Source organism: Moschus berezovskii, chromosome 16, assembly GCF_049115385.1.
Source record: "Moschus berezovskii isolate FMDL1 chromosome 16, NW_MosBer_1.0, whole genome shotgun sequence".
In the NCBI taxonomy this organism is placed as follows: Eukaryota; Metazoa; Chordata; class Mammalia; order Artiodactyla; family Moschidae; genus Moschus; species Moschus berezovskii.
The window spans coordinates 53,687,379-53,710,528 of NC_142475.1; the positions used below are offsets into that span (position 1 = coordinate 53,687,379).

Consider the following 23,150-nt stretch of genomic DNA (forward strand, 5'->3'; position numbering starts at 1 on the left):
ACAACCAAGGCTGTGACCTGTTCCTTTCCTTAGAAATGTTTGGTTTAATTGTCTCTGTGGAGCCCTTGGAGGTGAACACATGTATCACTCTGTAGTGATACTTTGTGATGGGATGTTTATTATAAATTAAAAAAAATTTTTTTTTTTTTGCTTTGTAACAGATTCTTCTGGTTTAGTGGTTAACTTTGCAGCATCGTTCCAGCTATTTAAAATTACCTATAGTGACTAAATATTATCCTAAACTAAAAATTAACAAAAAAATGTCATTTGCATTAAGCTGCTTCATTACAAATTCTAAAGCAGCTACATAATGTATGTAGAAGTAGTTTGTGAAGTTCTGTAAAATATTAAGTGGTATATGTGTTGTTGTTCAGCCGCTAAGTCACGTCCGACTCTTTGCGACCCCATGAACTGCAGCACACCTGGCTTCCCTGTCCTCCAGTGTCTCCCACAGTTTGCTCAAATTCATGTCCATTAAGTCAGTGATGCTGTCTATAATAATTGCTTTTTTTTTTCTCCTTTTTTCTCATGGTCTTTGGAGCACTAAGCCTGATATTCATTCATTGTGCTATCACTGCTTTGTAACAAAGTACAAAGTAGTTACTTACCTATGAGTGAGGCTCAGAGATTATGCACACTCACAAGCATTGTCTTGTTGAAGCCTCAGGACAGTCTTCCTCCTTTTCCCACTTCACAGGTGAGCTGGGGAGGTGAGGTGTGGCTCATGTAGCTAGCCAAAGCAGAGAGCCTGGTGGAAACCCAGATCTGGGCTCTGAAACCTACTGTCTTCTCATCAGACCACACCGAATTGTTGGAAGGCAGGAGGTGTCGGTGTGAGAAGGGAGGAGTATTTTCCTGGAAGAGTTGAGTCCGATTTCAGGGTGGTTTTTCTTCCATTTATCAGGAATAGCAATAGCGTAGTGTTGACTCATTTCTGACCATTCTGTTGGAATCCAAATGTCTGCCCTACCTTCAAGTTTGAATGCGTTTCTTTGTCTGATTTACAGCCTAGTTTCACTTTTGGTAACACTGATTTAGAAGGTAGTCTCCGTCTATACTGAAAGCTTGATTTTAAGTGAAAGCTTTCAGGAATTATTTAAGTGCCCTAATTTAGAATACTGTTACCTAGTACAGGGGTCCCCAAACCCCTGGACTGCGGACCAGTACCGGTCCTTGGGTCCTCAGCTTGTTAGGAACCAGGCTGCACAGGAATAGGTGAGCCGCAAGTGAGGGAACTAGGCTTCACCTACTGCCCCCCTTCACTCAGATGACTGCCTGAGTCACCCCCTCCGTTTGAGTCATAGAATTACCATCTCCCATAAATCTAGTCCTTGTTGCCAAAAAAGTTGGAGATTGCTGGCCTATTACATGTGAAGCTAATTTTTGTAAATTATGTGCCTTATGACGTAATTTAATCAAACTAATGCTACTGATGCTTTTTATGTGCACTGGTGGCTCAGCTGGTAAAGAATCCGCCTGCAGTGCGGGAGACCTGGGTTCAGTCCCTGGGTGGGGAAGATCCCCTGGAGAAGGGAACGGCTACCCACTCCAGTATTCTGGCCTGGAGAATTCCATGGACAGAAGTCCATGGGGTCACAAAGAGTTGCACATGACTGAGCGACTTTCATTCACCCACTCATGTGGTAAGTATTGGGGGTTTGACTTATTCACAGTACTTGTCTTACTGGAAATTCTTCTGATTCCGACAGTCACAACTAGAGTCCTGCAGTCAGTGTGGGGTTAGGAGAGACGTTTAACTGTCTCTGGTTGGGTGGGGACAGGGTGACTGATTGTGTTGTACATGAATGAGGGAGTCATAATTGGCAGAGTACCTTTGCCCCGTGCACCGCCCCCCACCATGTGCTGTCTCCTTCCTCCCAGCACCCCGCCTCGCACCATCATTACAGCGTCTGGACTGTCCCTCCTTGCACCATCGTTACAGCATCTGCACTGTCCCTCCTCGCACCATCATTACAGCGTCTGGACTCCCTTTGCCTCTCTTGAGATTTGAGGCTGCTGCCTTATTGCAGCCCTCTCCTCTCTGGCTTTTACAGGAGACCCATGGGTCCTGAACTACCCACAGCGTGTGTTGTAGGCTAATGCCTTGAAAAAGCACCCAGAGCCAGGCTGGCTTCCTGTTCCTCAGCTGCAGGCTGGAGACGGGCAGACACATGTGGGACCCCCAGTGGGGACACTTTTGGATGAAAGAGAATCCGAATGAGATAGGAGCAGTCATGAGTGCAACAGAAATTTACAGAGGATATTTACTCAGGTAAATTCCTTCCAGGCCACAGATCTGTCCTCAGGCCCTGTGGACGTAGTTTCCAGAGTCAAGTGTGCCCTGTTGCTCCTTGTTGGCCCCATTCAGTAAGGGGCTGTGTGGTGCCTCTTCCTCAAGAGCACTCTGACCTGTATGTTCCAAGCTCTGGCCTGTAGGAAAGTGTCCCTCATGGTGGCCAGGGTTTGGGAGTATTTGGCTAATGAGTCATCTTATTCCCCTTGCTCCTGAGAAATCTGTATGCAGGTCAAGAAGCAACAGTTAGAACTGGACATGGAATAACAGACTGGTTCCAAATCGGGAAAAGAGTATGTCAAGCCTGTATATTGTCACCCTGCTTATTTAACTTATGTGCAGAGTACATCGTGCGAAATGCCAGGCTGGATGAAGCACAAGCTGGAATCAAGATTGCCAGGAGAAATATCAACAATTTCAGATACTCAGATGTCACCACCCTTATGGCAGAAAGTGAAGAAGGGCTGAAGAGCCTTTTCATGAAAGTGAAAGAGGAGAGTGAAAAGTTGGATTAAAACTCAACATTCGGAAAACTAAGATCATGGCATCCCGTCCCATCACTTCATGGCAAATAGATGGAGAAACAGTGGAAACAGTGACAGACTTTATTTTTGGGGGCTCCAAAAATCACTGCAGATGGTGATTGCAGCCATGAAATTAAAAGACGCTTACTCCTTGGAAGAAAAGCTGTGACCAACCTAGACAGCATATTAAAAAACAGAGATATTACTTTACCAACAAAGTCCATCTAGTCAAGGCTATGATTTTTCCAGTAGTCATGTATGGATGTGAGAGTTGGACTGTGAAGAAAGCTGATTGCTGAAGAATTGATGCTTTTTAACTGTCGTGTCAGAGAAGACTTGTGAGAGTCCCTTGGACTGCAAGGAGAGCCAACCAGTCCATCCTAAAGGAAATCAGTCCTGAGTATTCATTGGAAGGACTGATGCTAAAGCTGAAACTCCAATACTGTAGCCACCTGATGGTGAAGAACCGATTCATTGGAAGAGATCTTGATACTGGGAAAGATTGAAGGCGGGAGGAGAAGGGGACAACAGAGGGTGAGATGGTTGGATGGCATCACTGACGTGATGGACGTGAGTTAGAGCAAGCTCTGGGAGTTGGTAATGGACAGGAAAGCCTGGCCTGCTGCAATCCACGGGGCTGCAAAGAGTCAGACACGACTGAGCAACTGAATTGAACTGAATGAATGAACTTTGATAATCTTAAAATTTATTACTATTAATACAAGAAGCCCAAGTATCATTGTATTAAATATAAAAACAGATATTGTCCAAAGACCCAATTTTGGGGGTTGTTTTTTTTTTTCCCTTCGTAGAGAAAAATTTTAAAGGAAGGCTTGAAACTTTTTATTGACCTCATGGCTTTCTAGTCGCATGTCATGGCTGCATAATAATTGTGGAATTTATTAAAAATCAAACTGCATGACATAAGATAAAATGTATATGATAGTTTTACGTGTACAGGATCACGTGAGTGAATGGATATTGTTGTGCTTTTGAATTTTTAGCTTTTTAACTCTTTATCCTGGGAATTTCCAAATATAATACAGAAGTAGAGAGATTGGAACTATGTGGTGAATCCCCAGATGCTCGTCGCCCAGATTCAGTGACTAAAACCCAGTTGTTTCACCCCTGCCTCCACCCACTTAGTCCTCATTGATTGTCTTCCCTCATGGCTCAGTCGGCGAAGAGTCTGCCTGCAACGCAGGGGACCCAGGTTCCATGCCTGGGTCGGGGAGATCCCCTGGAGAAGGGAATGGCAACCCACTCCAGTATTCTTGCCTGGAGAGTCCCATGGACAGAGGAGCCTGACAAACTATAGTCCATGGACTCGCAAAGAGTTGGACACAGTAGTGACTGAACCACCGCCTCTCATTGTCTTAGAGCACCTCTAAGGCATAGTTATCTATAAATGTTTCTAGAAGATGAAGACTTTTTAAAAGCAGTTTTATTATACTATAAGAAAGTTAACAGTAATTCCTTAATGCCAACTGTCCAGTCTGTGTTTGCGATTCCTTGGTGTCGTCCAGTCAGGGATCAGACAAGCGGTGCTGAGTGAGCTTGGCCGTGTGCCCCTCCAGTCTCTGTGCGCTGTCCGTATTTATCTGTGGAGGAAATCATGTCCCTCACACCGCACCCCACGCCCTGAGTCTGTCCGACTGCAGTTCTGTGACGCTGTGCTGAGCGGGCCCCTCTCTGGCCCCTGTATTCCTGAATTTCCTGTGTGCTGGTCATTAAGGTTGAGAGGAGTTTGGTCAGGGAGTTGGGTGTGGGCTGAGGGAGGCAGGTGGGCAGATCCCAGCGTCTCACGTTGTTAGATCACAGAACACCCTGCGCCATCTTCATCCTGATCCCTGCCCTTCCCGGGCCCACCCCTGTGGTCCTTACCTTTCTTGACAGGACCCTGTGGATCTGCATTTAAACTGTGTGTGCCAGCTGCGTCTTCTGTCACGTGGTTGTCCCCCCTGCATATTAGCGGGTTGTGCCGCCCTTGTATTGACTCCACTGTGACGTGTCTGCTGTTGTCCTCACTGTACTGCAGTTGTCATGTCTCTGTTCTACTGTCCTGGGTTCTCCAGGAGGGCTGGCATCTGTCTTGTTCATCCAGCAAGTGCCTAATAGAGTTGACTTTCAAGGGAGTTTTCAGTACATGAATGACAGTGAATGAGGAGCGGATGCTGGTAGATGGAGGGCTTTGAAGCCTTGTGCTCAGATACCCTGGCTCCAGTTTTTTATGTGAAAGCAGTTTATTTTTGGTGTACTCTTAAGGTCTTGTCTTTGCTGATGGTTTGGGGGAAATTGGTGATGGACAGGGAGGCCTGGTGTGCTGTGATTCATGGGGTCGCAAAGAGTCGGACAGGACTGAGCGACTGAACTGAACTGAACTGGGGGAAATTGCTGATAAAACTCTTACAAATCAAGACCTGCTAGTTTTCCACACTATTTTCTTTGTGGTTGAGTGTTCGATGTTCATAAGAACCTTGTGTTTATCGGTCTTTGTTGTTTGTGTCTATGTGTCAGTTTTGTTCTTCTTAAGGCACCTGTTCCTTTGCTCGCTCTGCTGGCTTTGTGGAGCTGGCCGACCTCTTCATGTCTGCTTAAAGTTTCAGTATCTAGTGCTACTCTAAGAGGGAAAATTGCATTTTAAAATATTAATATGTTTCTCAAGTCAATTATATTAAGAAATCAAGTGTACTGGTAGTCACATAAAAGCATTGCAACTTTGTACTTGTCTTTATAGCTGTGCCTTACAATGTAACTAACATAAGTTTTCTCTGGTATTGAAATAATGTGTTTCTGTTTTTCTCTTCCCTCCTCGTGCCTCTGTATAAGGAGTCAGTCACTGCCAACCTAAGGTTAAGAAGGCTAGGCGCTTCCTCCCCTTGGTCTTCTGTGCCCACGAACCTCCTTCTGCGGGTACTGCACTCAGCTTTTGCACAGGCTCTCCTCTTAACCACAGCTGACCACAGCGTCCAGGCAGCAGTCTAACGATGCTTGTAGATGGTTCCTGCCCCGGGGTCAGTGTTGTGCTGCCCGACAGGGGCCTGCGGGCTGGGGTTTGAGGTGACTGTCTGTGGACCACCCTCCCACAGATAAAAGACTCTTTGTTTGCCTGTTCGCTCGTGTTTAAGTGCATGACAGGGCGAGAAGTCTCTTCCTTTGTGATCTCAGTGTTTTCCCAAAGGGGCTGGCAGGTACCACACCTCTGCCTCGTGGGTTTCCTAACACGGCATGTGAGTGATGGAGGAGGATGGTCCCCAGTGAGCCCCGGGGTCTCCTCGCCTGCTTCGTGGGCAGATATTCAGGGATGGTGCAGAGGACGGGCAGCCAGGGCCCCGGAAACATTATCTAGGAGAGGGAGATGACGAGGGTGTGGCAACCGGGACGGTCCTTCTGCAGACGCTGTGTAGATGTGAGTGGAAGTGCACTGGCAGAGCCCCAGGAGGAGCGGCGGGAGCCCCGGGGCTCCCTGAGGAGGCCTTCTGAGGGCTGTTCCCTGTGCACACACTAATGACCTGCGGTTCTCATTTCTGTCCAAGAGGATGCACGTTCCTTGTGAGGATAGTAGACTTGTCTTTAACATTTAACAGTGAAAAGCAATCAGATTAGCTTTGCTTAATGTGGCAGAAATGCACCTAAACTGCTGTTTACCTGGAGTAATGTGAGGAGGCTTCAAAGTCACACTAATGCCCTAAGTCAAGTAAACATGCTTACTCCTCCATCCTACAGTCTTTCTTTTACCTTCTGAATTAGACTTGGGGGGGTGGTTTTTGTGTTTTCCTTACACTTTGATTTGCTTGTCATTTTAATAGTGTTTTCCCTTCTCTCCCCCTCCCTTCCTATCTCTCCTCCCTTCCCCCTTCCCTTCCTCTCCCTTTCTTTGCATGCCACCCGGATCCGCAGATGAAATTAGTGGGGACGGTAATATTTATTTTCACGTTTGTGTTACTAATGTGAGATGATTATTTATGAATATAAATACCACTCCATTTTTAATGAAAGGCAAAATGTGGCTTAGATCCAACAGAATATGTATGAAATAAATGATGGTGTGAACTGGTGGTCTCTTTAGAGTTGTTCAGGGCTTCAACCCAAGAAGAGTCACCGTCAGTTTCTTTACCACGTCTTAGTGGTAAACTTGAGTTTATGTATATTCATAGGGAATTTTAGAGATCTCATTATTAGAACTAGAGGTAAAGGGAAATTGTCAGAACTGTTTCGTTCCTCACTAAATGGGAGAGACACACACTTTCCCACATGCGCGTGTGTAGTGACTTTTAGTCGGGAGTGTCGTGGCAGGCAGGAAAGAAGGAAAAGTGATTTCCAAGAGTCACAGGGATGAAAGCAATTAAGGGCCTGTCAGCAGTTGTTATTTTTCAGGCAGTTGAGGACACCACTTCATAAACTAGAAATCTGAAAGTCATGTGTAGTGTCTTGTATTTCATTTCCCTTGAGTGCTGCCTGCAGGAAGCTTTGTACTCTTTCATAATGAGTGAGATTTTATAAACTAAAATAAAGGGGGATTACACTTTTCCTCACTATTCAATGAAAAAAATACTTTCACTGAAGATTCCGTCTGTGCTCCTGTCTGTCGGGTTGGTGACGTGATCCTTATGAGCAAAGTGCTTGCGGTGAAAGGTCTGAAGTGTGCTGGGGAGAGTGTGTCTGCCCCCCGGGACTTGGGGCCGAAAACTCTGGGTTCCATGTCCCAGCTCACTGCTTGGTGGTGGCTGGTTGGAAGCGCCTCCATGGAGGGCTCCCCCTGTGTCTGCCCTTTATCTGTGTGACCGCCGGGTCCCCCGGCAGGGATCCCGAGCGCAGCTAGGTGTTGTCCTCACTGGTGAGCAGAGGGGTGAGAGACCGCCCAGGGCTGCTAGAGAGCCACCAGGGCCCAGGCTCCAGCCCTGCTAGCTGACCACCTGGGCGGCCTGCAGCAAAGTGCTTGCCCCCTGGAGTCTTCACGTGTAGAAGGCCTCGTTGCTTGGTTGAGGGTTACTGTGAAAGCATACAAACTTAAACAGATGAGTACAAGCAAGTGGTTATTACCATGTTGTTTATCTAAAGAAAACATTTTTTGTGTGCATTTCCCCACATTTGGATTTCCCAGTACTAGGAATCAGGGTGAGTATTATTATCCTCATTTTATAGGTGAATATGCTGAGCCCTAGGGGTTTAATCCCTGAGTCTAAGGCAGGGATCCACAAACTAAGGCCCAAAGTCCAATTAGAGCCCACCCCTGTTTTTGTATTGCTCCTTGAGCTAAGAACGATGATTATATTTTTTTAAATGGTTGAGAGGAAAATCAAAGAATAGTATCTGTGGCATCAAAACTATGTGAAATTCAGATTTCCATGTCCATCAGTAAGTTTCATTGGAACACAGTCATGCCTTCGGTCATGACCAGTCTGCTCACCCCTGCAGTTTAAGTGGCAGAGTTAAGTGGTTGCAGTGGAGACTGAGCAGCGAGTCTGAAATACCTACTTTCTGACTTTGTACAGAAACAGTGTGCTGACCCTGATGCAGTTCACAGAGCTGGTTAATGTCACAGAGCAAAGCAGCACCCTTCCTGGCTTCCTGAAGGCCCTCCTCCCCCTGCTCCCCACCCCTCCGCCTGCCGTCCCCGCGGCTTCCAAGGCTGACGGCAGGTTTGCCTGTCCAGGTGGCATGAGGAGCTGCGGTCACGCGGTCCCACTGCACTGCTGGGCAGTGGTGTCCCTGTGCATGCGCTGCTCTGGGGGTGGTGCATCTTCAGGCCCCCCCGAGGGCAGCAGACCCGGCTGGTGGAGGTGGGGACAGACTCGCACCGCCCGCCCCCTTCCCCACGAGGGGACTGAGCGCACCCGGGAGGTTGTGGGCTGCAGATCCCGGTCCAGTTCTGATATTTACAGCCAAGTGTCCACTGCCCTGCCCCTCCCGCTCTCCAGGCTGACCCTTCCCAGGGACTCCAGAGGTAGCAGGCCCTTGGGTGACAGAGCACAGTCTGTGTGTGCGTCCGTGGTTTCTGTAGTGACTTTACTCAGGCTCACTCACCATCTTTGAAAATGAGAACTTGATACTTTTCTCTCCTCATTTGAGTTGTCAGTTTCTGTCCTTTTAACATGTTTTCCCATCATTTTTATTTTACCACATATTGTGACACCAAACACTGTAAATTAACAGTGTTATCCAGGGTTTCAGAGGTCACCATTTTTCACAGTGTTTATTTTGAAATATTCAACTCATGGTCTGAAAAACCTTTCAGATTACAGTATTACCCATGGTTTCAGATGCCTCCATTTTTCAGAGCGTTCATTTTGAAATATTCAACTCATGGTCTGAAATTGTCTCCCAAGTGCACAGACCCTCTCAAGCCTACCTGGGCACAGCCCTGGAGCAAAGCTGCACCCACACTGGGGGTGAAGTCCGTGAGCACACTTAGGGGAGCGTGCTGAGGTCTCAAGGTTCAGGGGGTCTGGTCTCACAAGTCGAAGCCCCCAGAAACATGGAATGTGACAAAGAGCAGAGCTCAGAGCGCAGTGGCCTGGACGCGCTCCTGGAGGCCCCTCCAGTGCCTCTGGGGGCCTCGGGTTCCAGCCTGGGAAACAGGATGATGAGAGAGGGACCCACCATGTATGATTTTCCCGAGGTTAAGCAGTGGTGCGTGTGGTTGTTTGTGATGGTGTCTGGCAGGTGCCCAGGTCTCTGTTAGTCATGACCACCATGATTAAGTGGAGCACACACAGCTCTTCCCTTCATTTGTGCAGAGATCTTTCAACCTGACTCCTTTTCCCTTCTGTTTTCCTCCTCCCATGAGTTTATTTGGGGGCCAGGTGGTTTCAGAGTGGACTCCAGTTATTCAGGGACCGTTGAATATGTAAAAGTACCTCTCATATCAGTGTCATACTAGCCCATCATCCTAAAAACCAGGAAAGAAAAATGGAAAATAGAACCAAATCCATATCAAGAGTTCTTGGAGAAATGCGCCAAGTGTCCTCATGTGAAAAGCCCTGTACAGAAGAAGGTCACGTAAACCTTTGTAGGTGCACTGCCTTCACCAGTGTTGACCCTGCCACGTGAGAACCAGCTTGAGAAGAACACAGCAGCAAGAACTCCCCGTTCACCTGGCGTCACAGCATCCACACCTACATTCATCATGAGCGTTGCCCAGGTGCTTTGGATAATCCCCAGGGCTTTCTTTTGCAGCATTCACATAGCACCAAAAGACAAAACCTGCAGACTCTTTCTTGTGATGGTGTAAACTAAAGTTTATGCAGCTTGTTTTTTCCCAAATCAGTTTTGTGTGCCAGGCTGATGTATGAGCCATCTTCTTTCTCCCTGAGAGCAGTTCAGAGGTTGTCTCTCTGCTAAGGGTTTTATAAAAAGAGGCAGTCCTGGGAGCCGCTGCAGCCCCACCCGCAGGGCTCCTGCCAGGGAGGCCTCAGAAGCAGAGGGCACCAAGGAGATCGCAGCCCTCAGTCACCTGTCGTCTGCAGGGCCCACCGCAGCTTGACGTGCATCTCTGTAATCCTCATGACAACCCCCACAGGTGGACGTGTTCTCATCAGACACGTGAGGGTGCTGCTGAAGCAGACAGCGGGCTGTGGGCACCCGTGTGCAGCTCTCCCTGGCCTGGCTCCCCCGCCTCAGGGTCGAGGCTCCCCCCAACGTGACTGGAGTGCACGCCTGCTTTCTGTTCAGTGAGTGCTCACTGGGTGCCTCCCCAGTGCTGGCTCCGGTTTGCAGGCTGAGGACACGACAGTAGATGAGATGCAGTAGGACCTGCTGCCCCGGGGGCTCTGCTCCTGACGAGGCATACAGTTTTCAGAGGACCATCAGAGAGCTGGTAGTGACGGGCCCTGAGCAAAGCATGTCGGGCAGCATGATCGAGAGTGGCTGGGGGCCAGGAGGGGTCCCTGAGCAGGTGGCACCCAGGCAGCAGACGTTGTTACTTAGGGAGACGGAAGGACAGGGAGACAGTGACCCCGGCAGCCCTGGGAAGCCTGCTGAGTCCTGGGCCCCTGACATCTTCTTAGTGGAGCCGAGAGCCCAGGGCAGGGGCTGATGATTACTCCAGGGCAGCTCTGGTAACAGGGCAGCTGGGGCAGGGAGGCACGGCAAGAGTTCTGGGCAGTTTTATGGCAGAATCCGGCCTCCTCGGGGTCAGCTAATGTGTTTTGCCTCTATGGGTGTGTGTGGTGTGTGTGAAAGAGGCCCGTGGGGGTGGATCTGTGGGTGCAGGAGATTGAGTCGCCACACCGCAGACAGTGTGGACGGCTAAGCGTCCTCGTTCCGGCCCCACCTAGTCCTCTTCCTCACTCCAGCCTTGGTGGCACACTCTGTCCCCAAATTTCATTTCGCAGTTTCCGCTCAGCCACCTTACACAAAAGCAAGGATACTCCTGGTATCCATTGAGAACAGGATGTCGTGAGAACAGGGTAGGAGAGAGGAATGTAGGAATGTAAGGTGTGGGATGGATCAAATAATTTTTTCTTTAATCCTGAAAGTAGTAATATTTATAAACACGTAAGAATAACTAAATTACCCACCTGTCATACAGGGCTTAGGAATAGAGCACATTTTCTAAATGCCTAAAGGAATACCTGTTTATGGACTTCATGTTCTGCCAGTTGAATTTGTTGTTACTTGAATTACTTTTAATGATGATGACAAATTAAGAAATGAACTCTTTGAACTACTTTTACATGTGATCTCAGTTGTTAGCATGGCAGTATGCAGAACAGTTGACTTCCTGGAGACTATAAACAGTGTATAGTCTCTCTTGTCTTTGGTTTCTGTAATTTTAATCTCTGAGTGAAGTAGTGATGGCAGCACAGAGGAGAGAGCTTCTAACTGTTTAGAGCTTAGAGCCTTTCCTGGGGCCCAGCAGCGTAAGCCCTGTGCACAGAGCTGCTCAAGGTTTCCTCCCTCCAGTACGAGAAAAACAGCGGAGACCTGAGTGATTTTTCAGTATAATTATTATCCAAGTGAGTGCGTGTTTTCCTCCAAAGGAGTTTTCCCCCCATTAATGTGGAGGTGGGTCGTTAAGTTCCTGCACTACTGAAAGGAATTAGTGGAAGCATTGGAACTCCTTGACGTTACACCAGAGAAGAATTCGATTTCTATGCTATTCTGATTTTATTATTTTTGACACATCTTTTACCCTTTTGACATGAATATACACTGTTCAAATATCTGAGTGAAAAGTTACAAGAGCAATTCCTGGGTTGCTTTCACCCTGAACAGATAAAGTAAGTTATCTCACACGTCTGTGTGCCATTCTGTTTTCCGAAGAACATGCAGAATATGCCGTGAGGTCTGACTGCGAATGAAGTCTGAGCTGTGCTTGGAGAAGCCCCAGTAGACGGCAGTGCGGCTTTAGAGTGAGCTCGGTGTAGTGAGCGGGGCTTCACGGTCAGCCCCAACCGCTTGGTGCATTGGAGTCATGCACACAGTCGTTTCCTGTCTTCTGTTTTCCACAAGGGTTTTCTGTGTCAGTCTGTGTGCTCTCCGAGGAACAAGTCTGTGTATTATGACGTGGTAGACCATGATGTCACCTTTATTTCCATAAATGACTCATGTGTGAGCAAAAATTGAGTAATAGTGTTTTAAGAATATGTCAGCATAGCAGGGGATGCAGGCACATCATTTTGCCTTTTCAAATTAGTTCAAGGCCAGGGGGTTGGAGATTTAACCTCTTCCAACATACGTATTTCCTCTCCTACAGAAACGGACGATTATGCTGAGATCATAGATGAAGAGGACACTTATACCATGCCCTCCAGTGAGTATTTTCTGGTTTTGCTCCTGTTCAGATTTGACAGAGTTTTAAATACCTCGTGTTTAAATGTTTTAGATGTTTATTGTCCTTTTAATACCTTATTGAGTTCATAGTAGAAATACTCTCTGCAGCCTTCCGTGCCCACTGCCAGGTCAGAAGCCTGAAAGTCAAATATCTATTGTAAGTCAGTTTGCTTATGGGGATTTTTTAATCTTGTGTTCTTGCTCTGTGATAATATATAACCTTTAATGATTAAAGCATTTCCTGTTTGTAGGAAATTAGTATTTAAACACACACACACACACATACAATTTGTTGAATGCACACCTTTTAATGAGTCACATTTCCCCTCTGAGGTTTCATTTCTTATTGCCCTTGACTAAGCAATTACAAAGAGCTTCCAGTCCTTCTAGCTCAGGGTGGGAGGTGTGGGGAGAGCAGGACTCCTCGCTGCCCTCTGCCCCCCAGCAGCCCGGCAGTGTCACCCTCTGCTTCTCTGCCGTGCGGCGTGCTGGTGAGGAGAGCCTGGGAGCCCCAGCTGTCCAGGTGGGGTATATATAGTCCCAGTTCTGGAAAATTTTAAAGGCGTGTCTCAATTAAAAAAAAAAAGTTAACCCTACCTCTTAAAGAGGCCTGATTAGGAGTCCACCTTAAGCCTTTGGGACTTAATAATTCAACATCTAATATCCTGGTTTTGGTAAAGCTCTCTGTGTTTGTGAAATGTTTCAGGTGCTTTACCCTGTTGTATAAATTATTTCAAAAGTTGTTCTCAATAGATTTCCTTCACATGTTAAGGAGATTTACCAAAATAAAGAGAAATAGCCCAGTCCAGCTCAACCCCGTGGGTTATTCTGCGGGGGCAAAGGTGGGGGTGGGGGACTGAACTTCCTTCTAAGGGCTCCTGGGTTGGAGATTGGAACAGAGGCAAGAGTTGATACTTAAATGGGTTTACTCTGATGCGTGGTAGCAGTTTGGAGAAATGTTTAAATTTTGGTTTCAAGGTTTGGTTAGCCGCTTAGTCTTTTGTACATTCTTGCAGACTATACAGATTTTTGTTCGTATATTATTCATAGTTGAGCAGTAAATGTCCAACATGCTAGCTTTTATATAAAGCCCAGGAAAATGGGTTCTCATGTAAGGAGTTCTGGGCTGGCAGCACAAAGTGTAGAGTGCGTTGCATTAGCTTGAGGGTGGTGTGTTCTCACTTGTGTTTGGTCCTCTTTTGTGACTCATGTTCGCAGTCAAAGTATTTGACAAAGTAAATATTGAAATGTACTCTCCGAGTTTGTTGTTGTTAACCTGATTGCTGTTAGTTATTTCTAAGCAAGGTCTTCACTTTTTTTCTCTCTTAATTGCGATACAGAAAGCTATGGAATAGATGAAGGTAACAGGATTCCTTTAAAATAACTGCATTTGCTTGCAATTGCAACCCATGGAATGATACGGGGTGTCTCAGTTTCCAGTTAACTTTTATTTTTAAACTTTTTCATTGGTTTACTCATGCTGTTAAATCAATGGAACTACCAGCTAAAGTGATTTTAAAGAGGAAAATGACCATCTAAAATTTGGGTTGAATTTTCCATGTGATTTCTAATTTGACAAATTAGAAGAAATCAAAGTACCAAGCAGGTCATTGGATTAGAATCATCTCCTATGTTCCCAGTGGGTAGTTTCTTTCCATGTGCCTCCAAATAATTGGGTTTGTATAAATCATGACAATTGAATATATTAATTTGAGGCTGATGCTCTCAGAATTATGAAATACTCGTAATCTATTATGTGATACATTCAACCTTGTTCCCAAATCTTCTGACTTATAGTTGGTCCTGGAAGCTACCTCTTTAAACTCGTTTAGCTCCGTGAATAATATAGATAGGATTATAATGAAGTGGAACACTCTTAAACTTTTAAAACACAAAATTACTCATGCCACAATTTTTCCCCTCCGTGTCTACAGACTTTAGTTACTTGTGAAATAATTGCTTTAAATAACCATTTCTTAGACTTCATATATTAATACCTGAACTAATAGTATGTATTAATTAAACATATATAAACTTGGAGCAATTATTTAGCAGACTATCGAATTAATCAACTGAAGCAGGCATTCAAAAATATAAAAAACCTACCTTGTATAAAACTCATCATTTTGATAATTTAAGCAGTGCCGTAACACTTACATAATTTCCTTCTAAAATACTCGTTTAAGAGAATTCCACTCTGTTGAAAGCATTTTCGTAGAATGATGTGCCACCGATGAAATTCTTACTCATCGATGATGATGAAATGAAACATGTCCCATGTTTTCTGCACTGGGGATGTTGCACTGAAGTGTCTTCTGGTGTGTGGATCGTGTTTTGCAGCCAGGGACTATGAGATTCAGAGAGAAAGAATAGAACTCGGCCGGTGCATCGGAGAGGGCCAGTTTGGAGATGTGCACCAGGGCACCTACACGAGCCCGGTAGGTCCTGTCGGGCGGCCCCCCACCGTGCCTGCGCTGCCCCCCGTGTGGCCTGCTCCTGTCTGTCCTCACGAGGCCCTGCTTCTTCAGGGTATTTGCCGTTGTCCTCTGCAAGGCTTACCATATACGTCAATTCACTTGCTGTGTTCAGAAACCCAAAGTGGCAAAACTAGCTCCTGAGAGCTGGGTCTGTTCCAGTCTTTCATTCGGCCTCTGTCATCAGTAACAGTTCGATAGCCCTTTGCCCATGTGCTGCCCCGAAATCTCAGGCTTAGCATCCATCTTTAGAGAGCAGTGCTTCTTCTGCATTATTTACTGTCTGAAGAAAGCACCATGTTCAATATTTGAGTGTGAATTGACAGGATTGACTGATTTGTGGTCTTACGAAAGTTTCTGTTGTTATTCAGTTCTCTTGTGAAAATGGGCATTTTGTGTCATTTCTAAAATATATCAGTCAGCCTTAGGTTCACACAGAGGTAGAAGTCATGGTGCTGGTCCTAGAAGTTTGCCGTCTCGAATTCAGAGCAGTGTGGTATGTCACTGGAGACTCTCAGAAGGCCCCAATCTCAGGCATTCAGCAGACAGACCTCTGTGCCAGCCGGCTGCTCTCCTCCAGAGGCCTGGCGACCGCTCCCTCCTGAGTGGTCCTGCCACATGGGCACACTTCCCACAGGGTTGGAGAGGGACTGCAGTCCCCCGAGTCTGTGTTACAGTTTTGTGGCTATTTATGTCACTCTTGCTAGAGAGCGTGTCCTAGAATCACAGGGTACAATTAGCATGAAATCTAAAACAAATTAATGCAATTGAGGATACTTTTAAGATACGCAAAAAAAAGACACACCCTGGCCATGACTTGGAAGTGAGCCTTTCCATTTAAAAGAACAATATTAAAAGCGTTTGTTAATTCCACAAGTATTTATTGAACATATACTATGAATCAGGTGCTGTTCTAGTGAGTTGTTTTTTTTTTTTCCTTTGGTGAACGGGGCACCTGAAATAAGAGAAATAGATGGTTCTGGAAGGGACCATCCAAAGCCAAGGATAGGATAAGCACATATATTTCCAGTTAAAATCTTCCCTGGTGTTTTTTAAATTGATTTGCTTTAAGTGGCCTCTTATTTCTTGCTTTTCTTTTGAACTTGGATGAGGAAGTTCAGCTTCTTTGGCTCCCAGGGTGACATGTTTTCTTGGTTTCTCGCCACCCCCCCCCACCTTGGTGTGTTGCCCCTCTCCCTGAGGTGTGGAGGGGCTGGAGGGTGCCATCTTCATACCTTTGTCTCCCTGTGGGGTTTGTCTAGCCCCTGCTTCCAACACTGTCTGAACTGCAGCTGCCTCCAGGACCCTTCCCCACCCCACCCAGCGGTGACGCCCACTTCCCAGTGTGACTCACTGTCCCACCGACATCTCAAGCCCGTCACGTTCAGAGCTAGGCTTCTGGTCAGCTTCAGAGACCCCAGCCTGCCCTCTCCCGCCCAGCCTGGCATCCTCTCCCCCGTCACCCCCCAGCCCTCCACATCTGCACCTCTCTCACCTCCCTGGAGCGTTCCTTCCTGGCCAAGGTCAGCAGGGCCCTCCTCTGCCCAGACCCTGCCCCGGGATGGGGGGCTCTCACTCAGGGTAGAAGCCACAGGGCCGCCCCCACTCCTGCTGCAGGTCTTTGCTCTCGTCCCCTCTCCGCTCTCTCTCCAGGAGCTTACCTTCTAACCTGCTCTGCAACATCTCAGTATCTCGTTCACGGTGTCTGTCCATATCCTCCACTGGGACATCAGCGGCAGTGCACAGGGTTGCCGGCCCTTGTTCCCGGTGTAGCCTGAGCCCCTGCGGGAGTCTCGGAGGCACCATGAGTGGGGGTGGGTTTGTGGGACACGAATCACCTGCAGCGTTTTACTTGCATGTCTGCTTTCAGGGGATTTTCTACAGAGGATTTGAAGTGTTCCTCCCACTGTTAAGATTTTATAGTTCTGACTCTCTGATCCAGAAGCCACAGAGTTGCAGAATAAGCCGCCTTTCCTGAACGTGCCCAGTGATTAACACAGAGACCTCTTGTTCCGTGTGTCCCCCTCACAGGAGAATCCAGCTTTGGCGGTTGCAATTAAAACATGTAAAAACTGTACTTCGGACAGTGTGAGAGAGAAATTCCTTCAAGAAGCCTGTAAGTTTATAGATATTTCTGTGGGACTCCATTTTGACTTTCTGTCTGTGAAATCAAAATGGTCTCTGAAGAAGTAAGAAAAACAATGTTTTGACTTTTATGAGGCAGCTGCATTTATTCTCTTGCCATGCAGTTCATATCTGTATTTGTCGAGGCTCATGGGTACAGAGTTCTCCAGGGCGTCTGTCACATTTGGGGTGTGAAGGCAGACTGACTTACTGCCCCTTCATCTGCTGGCACTTTGTACCGTGACCATCTCCACACTGGGCCTGGGTGGACGCAGTGATGCCCGCAGGCCCTGGGGTTGGGTGGTGAGCAGGACAGACAGAGTACCTGCAGGATGGAACCCGAGGATGAGTGGGGAGCAGGGCCCAGACCACCCTGAGGGGCTGCCGTAGAAAGTCGTGTGTGGTGGGTTCTCTCCTGAGGACAGACCCGCGGAGAGCGGGCCCTGGTCCTGCCTGTGTGCACATATCGGGGTCCTTCCCGCCTGCCGCAGGCTGGGTCCTTCATCCTGCTTCCACTGGGCCTGTTCCTCCTGACCATCAGAGTTAAAGGGTCTCTTGTTCAGAGGCTTTGTCACAGGAGCCCGCTCTTTCCCTTCCCAAGTGTCCATATTAAATACAGGGTGCCTCTCTCTCCCTCTAGACTGTAAGTCCCAGTGGGGACAGGGACCGTGTCTGTTTTGCTCACGGCTCAGACCCAGAGCCAGCACAGGGCTTAACTCACAGAAGGTACTTGTAGCCATTGGTCGCATGAATGAATCTTTGTGTCTTTCATCACATGTACATGGAATTTCAATAAATATTTACCACCCAGCAGTCCAATAAGTGATAAGTCTTGGAGTAAACCAGATGGTCACCTCATAAGTTAAGTCAGAGCAAGTCCTGATCCTGTTCTTTGATCTTTGACTGTAGTACAAGACAGGGCCTGGCGATGACTTCCATCTCAAGTAGTGTGCTTCTTCAGGGTGCCAAGGCTGAGAAAATATAGACTGTATATCAGCCATCATTACCTGACAGCCTATGTGCTTTTCCTTTGGTGGTAAAATGCATTATATATTTTCAAAAATGTACATTTTAAAAAATTGCTTACCTTTCTCTAAAATTTTTGCAAGTAGGTATTATCTTGTGATTTTTGTAAGACTTTGGAATCATCATTACAAAAATCAATTTTAGCATTTTGTAAGTAGTCAGGTCAAACTAACCTTGTTTTCTGTTTGAAAGGCTGTTATTTCAGAGAAACATGCTACAGGCAGTATACCCAGAACCCTGTAGGGCTTTGACAGGCTCTATATGTAACAGTGGCAGTGTGGCCTAGATCAGGGGTCATTCAGCTATTTCTATAAAGGACCACGTAATAAATATCCTGGGCTCTGCAGGACAGGTGGTCCCTGTCACGGCTGCTCAGCTCTGCCGTCAGAGTGTGGAAGAGCCACAGACAACTCAAAAGGGGCGAGCAAGACTGTGTTGCAGTGACTCTGGCCTGTGGAAGCCAGTAGCCACCCTGGCCAACGCTCCTGGCCCTGGGTGAATGAGTCAGACTGCTGCCCCTGGCGGGCTTCAGTCCAGCGCGGATAGAGTTTCCTAGTGGCCGCAAGAGTCTCCTCTTGGCCCTGCAGTGTGCGGTGTTTTTAATAATTACTCCAGAGGAAATATAAAAGCTCATTAACTATATGTTAAGGGTAAGTCAGTTGAAAATAAGAGTAAATACACTGGGTTCCTGAATGTCTACCCCAAGCCATCACACTAGACTGAAGTGATGAACTGTACTGACAAGATGACTTTCAGTGGTACATTTTGGATTTTGTGCCAGGTGTTGATGTGTGTGGTGATTTTTGTTTGTTTTGAACTAACAGGTCCTATTTTTGGAGTGCGTGGGGAAACTGAGGGGAGAATACCTTACAGGTCTGAGCTCTCTTAAGTGAGGGGATGGTCAGTCTGCAGGAAGAGCGAGTGTGGTCCTTGGGTGCGGTGGTAGGATATGCAGTCCTCCATAGCTCCAAGTTCTACAGCCACAGATTCAACCAGCTGTGGGTTGAAAATATTGAGAAGAATCCCAGAAACTCCCAAAAAGCAAAACTTGACTTTGCTATGCTCTGGCATCTGTATACATGGCGTTTATGTTGTATTAGGTGTTACAGGAGACAATCAAAGTATGTGGAGGCTGTGCACAGGCTACATGCAAATACTCCGCTGTTTTTAGAAGCTCTTGAGCGTCCACAGATTTTGGTCCCCCCGCCCCGGGAGTCCTGGGACCCGTCCCCTGTGGATATGGAGGGTCAGCTGTGTGGTGTCCAGAGTGAAAGCAGAGAGGCCTGTCCTCCCCAGACAGACCCGGCACTGAGCTGCAGTCCACACTGGGCTCCCTACTAGAGTGGGTATGACGAGACATTTTCTCCTGCTGTGTTGCTTGTGTCCTTGCTTGGCAGCATAAAAATCAACCCTGAATTGGTCCCCCAAATTAAAAAAAAAAATTATTTTCATTTCAGTAGTCTGTGAAATCCAGGTGCTTTGTGTGGACCGCTGTGCTCGGTTGCCTGTAAAGTTGCTTCCAGGTTTGAGGTTCTATAGTTCCAGGAACACTGTCCTGCATCTCAGTCATCCTAGCGTACTGTGCAGGTGACTTCCTTAACCTGATGTTAGAAATGTGTACATGCTTACAAACAGCTCCCACATCTAGGTCTGTGTGTACATGTGCAGGGCCCTCTTGATCCTCTTAGGCTCAGCAAAGCAGTCACACTCACGTGATGGCCACATCTGGTGTCAGACTTTCTGAGAGGAGTTCAGGACTAGAAGCCACATGTTGGCATTTCTCCCCAGGGAAGTCCTCACAGTGGTCCAGGAACTGCTTACTTAGCCCTGTTAGTGCTGGAAGGTGATGCAGCCACAGTGGTGGATGCCAGAGCCTCTCGGGTCAAGGAGAAATCCTCTCAAAGCCACCAGCATGGACTCTGGGGCCCTGCAGGGGACGCCCAGCAGCACTCACACTCAGGAAAGTGTCTGCTGCCCCACCAGCAATTTACCAATCAGGTAGTTTTATCATGAAGGGTATTTCTTAGAGAATGAATCACACATTCCAGCTTGGTCAGCTTTCCAGAGGAAAACCTGGAAAGTTAGCCTCAGGTCAGATTTGTCCCTGGAAAAGAAGAGGAGGTTTTCTCAGCCAGTGAAAAGCACTGAGTCCTAACCACTGGACTGCCAGGGAACTCCCGTTAGCCCGGAGTCTTAACTGAACTCGTCTTCAGGAAACCAAAAGATCTTCAAAAGAATGACGGTGGACACCTGTTTCTCCCCAGTAACGATGCGTCAGTTTGACCACCCTCACATTGTGAAGCTGATTGGAGTCATCACAGAGAACCCGGTCTGGATCATCATGGAGCTGTGCACACTCGGAGAGGTACCCGCCCCCATCTGCTGCGCCTGCACCCGCAGGAGAGTGTGTGACGTACACTCTCATAGTATATGAGAGTGTGTATATGTGTGCATATGCATAGTGCACACTTGGAGAGGTACCCGCCACACCTGCACCCGCAGGGGAGTGTGTCACGTACATTCTTGTAGTGTATGTAGGAGAGTGTGTATATGTGTGCATATGCATACTATAGTAGTATAGTGTCCTCTTTAAATTCCCAAGTAGTCCCCTAGCTCAGTGCAGGCAGCAGGGTCTTCCCACCCCAAAGCTTTGTCAGGACAGGAAGCGGCAGGTGACCGAGTGGTTCTGTTTATTCCCTCTCTCTTGCTGTTGACTGAAGAACACACCCACTGATTTGAGTCTGAAAAAAACAGTGTTAGTGGAGTTTGGGTAAATGAGTGCTGAATTTAGGTAAAGCAGAACTACTGCTTCATCTTTGGGGGAATTCACTTTCCGTGTCTTTCAGACCAACTAATGTGAGTCACAGTTTCTTCTTAAAACTTAGCAGAGTGTGGGCGGTTGTCCTTATTTGACTCCAGAATGCAGAAGCTCTTTAGTTGGTGTGTCACCACCACCTGGACGCGGGTCCCCACCCAGGCCACTGAGTCATAGGAGGGCGGGCCACTTGGGCCCCGCCCTCTGTCCGTCTCCAGGCGTCTCCATGGGCCCTGCGTGGGGTAAACCTTCCAGATGTCTGCACGTGACGTTGGTGCTGAAATCTAGTAGTTTACCCGTCTAACACATTGTGCATATTACTTCTTTCTGGAAGGACATCAGGCAGTTTTGCTTTTAGTGAGAATTGGGGTTTTAGTTTCCAGGAATCCGAGATGGCCTGGGCTCTTCGTCCTCTCATGATGATGTCAGCCCTGCCTTCTGGGGACAGGGTGCTGCTGGTGGCCCCCCTAATCACCTCCCCAGCTCTGATGACAGCTCTGTGAGGCTCTAGAAGAAACTGTGACTAACATTAGACGGTCTAAAAGACGCTGCAAAGTGAAGTCCCCCAAAGGTGAAACAATTTACCTAAATTCAGCATTCATTTATCCAAACCTCTCTAACATTGCTTCTTTCACTCTCAAATCACTGGGCATGTTCTTTAGGCAACAGCAAGAGCGGGGAGAAAATAACCACTTGGTCACCTGCCACTTCCAGTCCTGACAAAGCTTTCTGGTGAAGGAAATATCTTAAGGCCTTTAGGATTTCTCTTCTTCCTCTCCCACACCTTTCCAAATAAAATGGAGTGTTTACATAAATTGTTTTTTTCACATTATTTTTCTGCTTTTGTTTTTGGAGAATTTGCTAATTCTTCTGGCTTAGATTGTTAGTAACATGTCTCCTTTATGTGCAGGGAGACTGTGTAGGATTGGCGTTCATCTGCCGTCTTTGCTATATTAGCATTTAGCTGAATTAGTCCTGATGGTCATAGTATGGACCCGTAAACCTGGTGCACGAACACCCGTAAGCACATGACCATTGTGCCCTCTTCACCCAGGACTCCCTGGTGGCAGAGGGGGCACTTCCTGCCTCCCCTTTGTCTTCATCCCCTTGTGCTCAGGTCAGCCTGGGGCACAGGGTGGTCTGGGGAAGTGGGCTGACCGTGGTTATGGAGGAGGCTTGTTTTGTAACTAGAATTTTTTTTGTTGTTCTCTGGCTTTCATTATCTGGTGGCATTTTATACCACACCTTTATTCATTCCCTGGAACCATCTTTCTGTATTTTTTCAGAAATGTGTCTGTAATCATGAGGACTCTAATTTTTGCAATTGGATCCCAAATGAAGAATAATTAAACATGATTTCTGAGATGATGTGTCTCTTTCATTATACTTGTTTTTTTTTTCTTTATTAGGATAGAATTGAAGGCATTCTCATAAAAATGCATTTGGACCTTTCCAGATCGTTGTTGAATGTAGCTCTTCTGCTGTTGATTTTTAGTCTCTGACACTAATTATTTTTCTTGTTCCTTTTGGTCACTGTTGAAAAAGCTGCGGTCGTTTCTCCAAGTAAGGAAATACAGTTTGGATCTAGCGTCTTTGATCCTGTATGCCTATCAGCTTAGTACAGCCCTTGCGTATCTGGAGAGTAAAAGATTTGTACACAGGTGAGACCGGTCATGAAGCTGGTGAACTGCCTCTCAGTAGGGGGTGGGCGGAAAGAGGGTCTCATGGGGCCTGAGACCCTTTGCCCCTCTTGACTCCTACACAGATGGCACTGAAAGTCCTGCTGTGTAGTGCCATGGCATGGGACCTCATGGAATTGAGGGGTTTTCCTCACATGGAGTTTGAAGCAGATCACTGGTTCCTTCCACAAATACTGTTGACAGCCTCTATGCGGCACTGTGGACCTAAAACATATTGTCATGGAACTTTCTAGGACACCATAGCGTCATGAGTAACATCTGTTGGCCTTCTGCAGAATTTCTGTTCTTAATCTGGGTCTCTCATTTGAGTACAAGTGAAAGCCCCTACAATTCGTTTGCCTAGTATTTTGTGTTACAAGTGTTCTGAAGATCATTTTAATTGTATTTAATGAGATTTGTTAGTAACAGTAGGGTTAC

The 23,150-nt window shown here is 47.0% G+C and overlaps 1 protein-coding gene across 30 annotated transcripts in view; it reads left to right on the plus strand.

The window, feature by feature from the left end:
• Window positions 1-23,150, plus strand: part of PTK2 (protein tyrosine kinase 2) — a 198,530-nt gene that overhangs the window by 133,277 nt on the left and 42,103 nt on the right. For 16 of the 30 annotated variants that reach the window (XM_055431796.2, XM_088844838.1, XM_088844834.1 and 13 more), the window contains 8 exons: window positions 5,647-5,730; window positions 6,718-6,735; window positions 12,518-12,574; window positions 13,935-13,955; window positions 14,935-15,032; window positions 17,100-17,184; window positions 20,483-20,583; window positions 22,579-22,694. In XM_055431796.2, the coding sequence (XP_055287771.1) occupies window positions 5,647-5,730; window positions 6,718-6,735; window positions 12,518-12,574; window positions 13,935-13,955; window positions 14,935-15,032; window positions 17,100-17,184; window positions 20,483-20,583; window positions 22,579-22,694 (580 nt within the window). The remainder of the gene's footprint in view (window positions 1-5,646; window positions 5,731-6,717; window positions 6,736-12,517; window positions 12,575-13,934; window positions 13,956-14,934; window positions 15,033-17,099; window positions 17,185-20,482; window positions 20,584-22,578; window positions 22,695-23,150) is intronic. The other 14 variants (XM_088844832.1, XM_088844837.1, XM_088844840.1 and 11 more) reach the window with 5 other exon arrangements.